Source organism: Parasteatoda tepidariorum, chromosome 7 (genome assembly GCF_982258835.1).
Source record: "Parasteatoda tepidariorum strain Cologne lab strain chromosome 7, Ptep-v5.0, whole genome shotgun sequence".
In the NCBI taxonomy this organism is placed as follows: domain Eukaryota; kingdom Metazoa; phylum Arthropoda; class Arachnida; order Araneae; family Theridiidae; genus Parasteatoda; species Parasteatoda tepidariorum.
The window spans coordinates 68,531,394-68,541,427 of record NC_141761.1 but is presented as its reverse complement, the minus strand read 5'-3'; the positions used below and the strand labels follow the sequence as shown (position 1 = coordinate 68,541,427).

Here is a 10,034-nt window from a genome sequence, read left to right as displayed (position 1 = left end):
TTTCTTTTTTGCGTTATCCATTATCAAGAATACAAATTTTATAGTCAAAGAGTCTATAAGTAGTAAGTTAAAACTAGCTTTCAACTTTTACGCATCTTTCTAATTAAAATTAGAATATATATTTAAGAAAATAAACGTATCTTAATTCATTTTTTAAAAAAATATAATTTAAAAAGCTATCTTTTGAGCAAATATTATTTATTAAAAAAATATGCTATTTCAAACTCAAAAAAAGTAATCTTTTGTGTAAACGGTTTTTACTAGATTACATTTTCCGTTTTTTCATTTTCCATTTTAAGATTACTATTATCTCTATATTTATTATCTTTGTATCTTAGTAACATTTTATAATCTTTTACTTGGTGAAATACTTAGACCACTTGCAAAACTTGAAAAACGTGAAAAATTTTGCTTGGTGAAAAATTATCAATATTTAAAACTTCAAACCAAACATTTTTGCCATAATTAATCTATACGCTTTAATAATGGAAATAAATTATAACTATATTCGCTATTGCATTGAAATAATTTTTTCGTGGCAATTTTGTAAAAATTATAGCTTTTTCTCCATTTAATCAAAATAATATACATAATACTTTTAAATACGGCAACAATAGAATTCAAAATTCCTATATTATTTCTTCTTTTGATTTAAAAGAGAACTTTGAGAAAAAAGGGTGTTGAAAGGAGCTAAAAAGAACAACGCTTATTTTATATTGAATCCTACAAAACTAAATTTATATGTTTACCACGATTTCACAACTTAAATGAAAACGTTTTGAATCTAATACCAATTACGTTAATAAGTACTTTTTCGTGTTTCTCTGTATTCGGATTAGAAAATCGGAACAAAATGATAAATAATTGCTCTTAAGACAACGGAGAAAGTAAATTCTCAAAATTAATTAGTCATTGAAAATTTCTCATTGACTTATCAGCTATTATTTTTTATGCATGTTAAATAATAAACTGTATTACTTTTCACGAATTGAATTTGTTTTTATATTTATATTTCATGTATTTCACCATATGGGGCTTCAATTTATTTTGTTAAGCATCAGTTATTCACAGAAAAGTTCCCACACGCTGTTAGAATTTTTATTCTAAAATTACAGTAAAGTAACCGGCAGCAGTCTTTCCATTGCATTAACCGTAAAGTTTACAGTAAGGAACATTTTTTACCTTTATAGTTTTGAAACCGTTTACAACTACGATTGTTAAAGAAAAAAACATGAATACAAAACTATACAGTTTCTTAACCATTTACAACTAGCATGGTTTCAAATCCGCAAAAACATTTAATTGGACATTAGAACAGGGCTTTTCGTTAGGTTCTGTGCAATGGAGTTAGGTTGTGGTTGAGCTGTGCTTTATGAAAAAAACCGTGGAATGTGATTTAATAATTTTTCTGATTGTCTCACTTATCGAAGGAGTTGTGAAATACTCGACTTTTTCGTATTGAGCAGGTTTATGGTGCTGCCATCTATTCGTGAATGAGACTATCATTTTTTAATAGTTCAGGATCACAAATTAGGTAGGCGTAGTTAGTACCTAGTTAAAATTCTGGTTGTTCCATATTAGGTGAATACAGTTAATAAACGATTTTTCTCACATTTAATAGTTTGAATACCATCTTATTTATGGTTATTTGACTATCTTGTTTGAATATGATAAAATAACAATTAAATGATTTCTTTTGTCGTATGCCTGTTTTAGGCAGTGGGAGTGCGATTGTTCCTGTTTTTCAGTGGCGCCATCTATGGCCAGGAATTCGCCTTCTGCCACGCCATTCACACAACCACAACCCGTTTATAGGGCGGGTCACATTCACATACAAAGGAGAAAGGACATAGAACACAGAGAGAGAGAGAAAGAAACATCCATGCCTTGCCCGGGATTCGAACCCAGGACCTTTCTGATGCAAGGACAGTTCAATAACAATTAAATCGTTATTTAATCATGTTTTCGAAGAATTTTCTAACTGTGCATGATTGCTTACAGGGTGTCCCCTGTTAAGTCCCGTATTGCATTAATTTATTATTTTGATCTATTTCAGTAAACTTTTCGATTTCAATTTCATTATAATTAGTTTTTTTTTTTTACAATATACTTACTTCTTTAACTAACTCAGAATATTTCATCTCAATGACACATAATATCTTCCATAAATTATCAACCCGAGAAAGAGGAAGAATTACATTTTACTGCTTCATCTAAAACAAATATTACCCAAAAACCTTTCTCACGATTCGATCAAATGCTATCGATTGAGCTTTTCCTTTTGGCGTTGTTTCAATATACTTTTACCCCACGTTTTTAGTGAAAATGGTAAGTTTATATAGTTTTTACTACTACGAGTTATTGAAAAAACGTAACAAAAATCAACCAAAATAATTCAAAATTTTCAAGTTTATTCAATTTACTAGTCTTAAATAATTTCCAAATATATGGGATTAATTAGTGATGTTTATTGTTTTTAATCAAAACTATAATTTAACAGCTGTATTGAAATCTATCAGAAAACATTAAATTTTGGCGCTATTAAATTAATGAAGGAATGTCGTGATTTATGCAAATAAAGGTATAAAGATTTTAAGGAATTTCAATTACATAATTTCTTAATAGTCATTAACTGTGAAATTTACACAGAAAGAGGGTTTATTCGTTCCTGTTGTGATTGTTTTATTGTACTAGTATGTAGTTGAAATCCAATCAAAAGTTAATGAAACTGATTATAATTCTTAAATGGTTAGATTTTTTGTCTGTGTGAAATTCTCTAATAAAAAGTTTGGCTTATTCATCGCAAAATTAAATCGGGACTTTCGACATTGCCAATCTAAGCGATCAATATTTAATATTTTTAACTTTATTAAGTACTATTAGACACTTGTTTAGAATTAATTTCCAACAATAAATACTCAAAAGTTTTGAGAATGTTTTTAGATTTTTCAAATTGACTTAGCGAGGTAACTTTTGAAATAAGTATCAAACTAACTTTCTTGAGAATTTTTCAAAACGTTTGTTAGAGATTTACTAACATATATTTGTTCTACATCAGATTGATTGGTTCTACAATAATCACTTCAACGACAGCAGGGTTAACTCTTCGGTGTTGGGATAAAGACAAAACATGACGTAACTGAGTAAAATGCATACGTAGCTCTGTGGTTCGAACCTAAGTTGTCTTTAGGATTTTAAAATATTTATCTTACAATTTGTTTAGAATTGTATGCTTAGTTTTATTTATAAAGTAATCTCCTAGAATGCGTGCAGGGTCTAATATTTAACTTTTTTTAACCTAATTTAGAGTGGCCTGGATAGCCTGGTTAGCAGGGCGCTGGACTCCTGTTCGTGAGAATGGGAGTTCAAATCCAGCCGGCCGAAGACTCCCCGTGTAGTAAATGGTGACTGGTGCGCGTTAAATCTGTCAAGTCACAGAGATCTCCATGTTCCCATAACAAATCAATAATTTTGGGGGTACTGAATTAAAAATTGATCGTTCTCTGGTGCAGGCCAAAATTACGATCTGTGGATGAATGAATGAATGTATAAATGGGTCCACCCTGTAAGCAGGTGTGTCGTATGAGTGTGGCGGAAGTCGAATTCTTGGCCATAGATGGCGATACTGGAAAGCATGAATAATCTCATCCCCTCTTCCTTAATGGCCGACCACAACAACAGCCAAATTTAGAAAATCAAAATAATTTTTAGACAATTATTGGAACAAAATTAAAAGCATGATAAACTTTTGAAGAGCAACTAATGCGCATTCGCTTTGCCTGGAATAAAATAATTGTAATTTAGAATTACACCTAATGCACTCATGCACTAAAGATCTTAAGTGTAACAGTTGTATCTTAAATTTCAGTTATTCCACGTATTTAAACAAATACTTATTCAATTTGTTCATGGTAAAACGTAACTTTTTCAAAATGAAATAACAAACTATACAAGTGATAAAATTTACGCTTACTAGTGCACACTTACTAGTTTATACTTACTAGTCTACACTTACTAGTCGACACTAACTAGTATAGATCTGCACTAGCTCTAGTGTAAAAAATTCAGATTCAGACTAAATTTCAGATTTGATGAATGAAGATTGATATAATTCTACTAAAATAGCCATTCAATGGTTATAAGACACAAGCTTTGTAGTGCGTAACTCCCAATGGAGTTCGAAGGTATCAAACAGAGTCTCCATAAATAAACAAAAGGAAAAGGTTAATTGGGTTAAGCTTTATTATGGTTCATTCATGGTATATTCATTAGTAATAATAATGGTTAATTGGGATCCCTTCTTATGCATGCCCACAGGCTTTAATTTTATGCTGAAAATAGTCCCGCAGTGAATTGATCGTTAAGACACGGTTCCCAGCAGATCACCGAAGTCAAGCATCACTGGTATGCGGTCAGTGTGCGGGTGGGTGACCACTTGGATCAGTCTGCGTAGGGAGCGAGAGTGTGCGGTAATGGTCCTCGTTAAACTGGTCTACCGTAAAGTGCTCGACTTCGCGTGCAGGTGGTTGGGCTACCAAAGTGGGGTGCCATTCCCTCCGCCGAGGATCAAAATTGTGATGCCATGTCTTCTGATCATCCTCAGGGATGTTTCCCAAACCGTCGCCAATAGCCCATTGTGCAGCTCTAGTGTGACGTAAATGAACTACTACTACTTATGCTGAAAATAAGGCGATTTGGAACATAAACACTAAATTTACTTTGATAACACGGCTAAAATAAACACGGAAAAATTTACTTCTTGTTTTTCTTTGTGTCTTCCCCTCGTTAATAAAGTGTTTCATATTTCAGGAAAACTTTCTTTACTCCATCTGGATTGGTACTGTTATCTCTTTCATTTTCACCTTCTTAGTTTTTGCAACTTGTTATCATGGGATTTTCAAACCAGATTACAGGCCAGGATATAAATCTATGCCTTTTTTGTGGTTTCCAATGGTATACAGCGTTTACAAAAAATCACAGAGAGCTTTCATTTTGTCTAAGCAATGTGAGTTGCTATAAATATCTAATTAATTTTCTATTAAGTTTCAATATCGAGTTTTTTTTAATGTTTTTATTCCTACCAATATAATTTCACTTTTGTTTCTCAATGTAAACAATGTGATTTGTCCTTATAAAGGCATACTGAAGACTAAGAACCGAAAAATATATAAAAAGCACTGCTAATACTTTTTCGCGTTTGTATCACGTGATAAATGTTATTACATGGTAAGTGTCTGGTAGGTTTCTGAGAGCTGGACAGAAAAAATATCAAAATTGAGAACAACCTTGTATTAGTTTAATTGATCAACATTGTAGCTGCTACGAGAAGAAGCAATCTTTATTTTTCTCGTAAACAGCGCTAAGCTAGTAATATGTACTTACACTGTCAATTCTTAGTTTTTTAATAAAAAAATAAGTCAATTTTACTTAATATAAAAAAGTATTTTGAAGAAAATGTTGTTTCCAGGTTCAATTCAAACTAAGCCCCACCAGCCTCAGAGTGTATCCATCACAATTAAAAGTTCCTACTGTTTGAAATTTGGTTTCCTTCATTTTTTTCAAAATACAACGCATATATTGGTTGACTCAGAAATGACCTAAAGTTTGAAAAACCATTCAAAGAGAAAGGGAAGAACCAATAGATATGAACAATTTGTTGCATCTGACAAGAGAATTCTCACCAAATTTATAACAGCAAATGAATTTATTCTTACCAAATTTATTACAAATAAAGTTTGTCAAGAGATGGCGTTCCAGGTAGAAAAAAAATTTTAAAAAAGTATTTTTGCTGCATGTCGGATTACTCCGGGTGAAATATTTGCCCGAATGTCAGTTAATTTAGCAAACATTTTTTTTAAAACAATGTTTTAAAAGCATTGTTTTACAGTTTTTTCACTTCGCAGCGCCATCTATAGACAAATTTATTGACAAATTTTAAGACTTGATAAGTATGCATTAACAAGTTTGCTAAGCAAGAAGCAAACAATGGACCGTTTCTATATGTTTCCGTTGTTCTTTAAACGATTTTAAAACTATCGATAATTTTGGGACAACCGATATATAACTTCACTATTCAACAGTAGAAACTTATAAATAATGCAATATATTTAAATTTCGAATATTTACTAGTAGTGTGCTTTGCTTCCTAAATCTACCGATATTCTGTTTGCCTCTACATTTCCTCTTATGAACATAACAAATCTATAAAGATTTGTGCATTGATTACAAAAATTTATAGATTTGTAAATCACGTAAAGAATTATAAAACAGTCTCCCCTTAATATAATCGCGGTTAATGTTATCAATCGCTTATTATTATCAAAATCACTCCATCTGAACATTCTCTATTCATTTATACAACAAAACTGTCTTTTTCTGCAATCATTATATTGCTTAATGTAATCAGTGATTTTATTTATTTATTTCAAAATTATCCTAACTGTCAATGAAATATTCACGACGTATTCAGTTAAAACCCGTTCTTTTCTTTCCAAAACTTATCGTTTGAATTTTCCAGCATTCACATCTCGGTGGTCTTTCAACTGTAGTTGGACAAGAGTGGGTGATTGGCTATTAACAATAAGTAATCAATTTCATCATATCTCATAATATCTGAGTCTTATCTGAACCGAGAACAACGCGTCGATATTTTATGCCCTGCTCGCATACATAGAATTTGACAATATGGATAGCGTAAAGCGAATGATTTAACATTAAAACAAAAGATCGATATTTCGAGAGTAGATTCTATGTACACAATTCTAAGTCAAGTATTTAGGCCTGCGCATTTATTTGGTAGGTTATCTTATATCCAATGAGGTATTGTGCAATAAAATTGAAAATTTATTTATTTAATTGAATATTATCGTTCATAAGCATCAATTAATCAATACTTAACAACACTACAAAATCGTTCACAAAACGTTTTGACAAATACTTACATAAATACTAAAGCTAAAATAATTATAATATTTTTAGTTCATTTATTATGAGGATTTTATTTATTATTATTTTTTGCCCTTCTCGGTAGCTTTAAGTTATTAGATTAAGCAAAACACGTATTTATTAGTTCATCCCATCGAAATAAAGATATGCTGCATTCAGTATCATCTGGTATAATACTGTTGCTCCAAGAAACTCATATTTAAAATTTACCACAATCAAGCTATTTTCTCCGGCACTTATATCCTTTTGAGAAGCTGTAAAAACCTGTCATAAAAATGTACAGTATTGGTGCAGCTGTAATAAACATCAAATTTGCTCATAAAATACTTTGTACCTACATGAGAATATATTTGGAACCCTATTAAAACTGTACCTATAAGAACTGCACCACGAGGCCAGTAATGACTCTTACCAAAATTAAGCATCATCGGTGGCAATAATAATATTGGAATTTTTTTCTGTTCCCCATAATGAATAAGTACATTTTCTCCATTAATTTTGTTTTTTAGCTCATAGCTTTTTTTTTCAATTATTTTTATTTCAATCATCACCAAATTTAATTAAGCATCATTAACATCCTCTCATAAACTAATAATAATATTTCCTCAATTAATCTCATAAACCAATTAATAACACGTTAATTGATAACATTCATTTTGTCTTTTCTTGCATAGCTTATTGTTTTACGCTAATTAGTAATTATGTCATTGGCATTGACTATCATTGGCTAATTACTAATTACCATACTTACAAACTTAATTATTATTATTATTATTATTTTCGTTTTCTTTTTTTTTAATTTTCTTCTCCCTTTCCTCCCCTTTTTTCATTGTTCTGTTTTCCATGTTTTCTCTACATTTTGAACTTACTTTATGAGTTACACTTGCAGCTTATGCGCAGTAAATAAAACTTATTGTTTTTCTTAATATTCTTCGTGTTTTTTTTCTTTTTGTCCTTTTTGTAATTATTTATTATACTATATATATATATATATATATATATATATATATATATATATATATATATATATATATATATATATATATATATATATATATATATATATATATATATATATATATATATATATATATATATATCCCAAAACGAACGCATAAACTCTGCACTGCTAGATTCCTCGTTGGGAGTACATAAAGACTGACCAACGAAGCGCTCCTGTACGATCCATAGTTTACGAGAAAAAAACGAAAAACAAAGTATGATGTCACTGCCGGTGCTAGAAAAAACACTTTATTAAACATATCAGCAGCAGTATACTATACACAATTTAAAACAGATGTAAGATTTTAACATTTTTAACATTATCATCTGGAAAGATATGCAAATACTGTTGTTGATATGTCCAATAAATTGTTTTTTTCTCTCATTGGCAGTGACGTCATACTTTGTTTTTCGTATTTTTCTCGTAAAGTATGGATCGTACAGGAACGATTATTTGGGCAGTTTTTATGTATTCCCAAAGAGGAATGTAGCAGTGCAGTGTTTATGCGGCCGTTTTGGGACACCCTATATAAACTGCTGTTTGTAGAAAATGCAACACCATGAAAGAATCATCAGAATCAAATGAAATTTAATGCAGAAACGACTTGTACTGATACAAATAAATGATGAAATTTTCAAAACAAAAGAAACAAATTAAGCGTCCGAAATCAGTATTTGGTGCAGCCACCACGCGCTGCAATAAGTGCTGCTATACGACGTGGCATGGAGTCAAACAGATGTTGAATATCTGCTTGAGGAAGAGAATTCCATATCGCTTGTATGCGCAACCAAAGTTCGTCTTTGGAAACTGCAGGACGCGGATCACGAGTGAGACGCCGACCAACCATATCCCACACGTGCTCAATAGGCGACATATCCGGCGAATAAGCAGGCCAAGGAAGAAGTTGCATGCGTTGTGCTGAACAGAAGTCTCTAACAGTCCGCGCAACATGTGGGCTTGCATTATCCTGCTGAAAGATAGCTCCAGGGATGCCTTGAAGGAAAGGAACGACTTCGGGCTGTAGCACTTCACGGACGTATCTGTTGCTATTGAGATTACCCTCAATTCGTATCAAATTGGATCGTCCATGATACGAAATCGCACCCCAGACCATAACTCCGGGTGTTCGACCACTATGTCGTTCAATAATACACTCAGGAAGGCAGCGTTGACCGGCATAACGTCTAACACGAACACGGCCATCATGGGTCCACAAATTGAAGCGTGATTCATCTGAAAAGACAACTTGGTGCCAATCAGCTCGCCAGTCTCTGTGCTCAAGAGCCCACTGCCGACGCAGCCGTCGATGATCCGCCGTGAGGGGAATCCTGTATAATGGCACCCTTGCACGCAATCCACGGCGCAGCAGACGACGACGAATTGACGAAGCCGACAATTGTACACCTGTAGCAGTAGACCAATGTGCTGCCAGCTGCCTGGAGGAAGCTGTGCGATCATTCACCGCCATGCGGAGCAGGTGTCGATCATCGCGCTCTGACGTCACCTTCTGTCGTCCAGTGCCTGTTTTTCGAGTTGTTCGGTGCTCGTCGGTCCACTGCTTCCAAACTCGCATCACTGTGGAACTGTTCCGCTGCATACGAGCTGCTATTGCGCGATAGGAAAATCCTCCTTCTCGAAGGCCGATTATCCTCCCTCGTTCAAACTCCGTAAGTTGCTTGAATTTCTTATTCTTCCGTCGTGGAGGCATACTCAGGTCTCACTAAACGTTTGCCACTAACAAATAATCATAGACTATTTTCAACGTCCCGCTACAGCACTTTATTTATACGCTTTCAGCATCAATTCAGAGGGCGCTGAGCGCGCCACGCACGCGCGATGGCTCTGAAACTTTATTAATTTGCATAATATCCTATAATTGACATTTGCTGCGAATTTCATTTGATTCTGATGATTCCTTCATGGTGTTGCATTTTCTACAAACAGCAGTTTATATATATATATATATATATATATATATATATATATATATATATATATATATATATATATATATATATATATATATATATATATATATATATATATATATATATATATATATATATATATATATATATATATATAT

At 32.5% G+C, this 10,034-nt stretch overlaps 1 protein-coding gene across 1 annotated transcript in view; it reads left to right on the top strand.

Annotated features, from left to right (window-relative positions):
• The first annotated feature begins 2,219 nt into the window (after positions 1 to 2,219).
• LOC107447204 (cytochrome P450 4C1) overlaps positions 2,220 to 10,034 on the top strand; it is a 39,572-nt gene continuing 31,757 nt past the window's right edge. The window contains exons 1-2 of the mRNA XM_043041424.3: positions 2,220 to 2,328; positions 4,810 to 5,005. Of these exons, the coding sequence (XP_042897358.2) occupies positions 2,326 to 2,328; positions 4,810 to 5,005 (199 nt within the window). The 5' untranslated portion in view covers positions 2,220 to 2,325. The remainder of the gene's footprint in view (positions 2,329 to 4,809; positions 5,006 to 10,034) is intronic.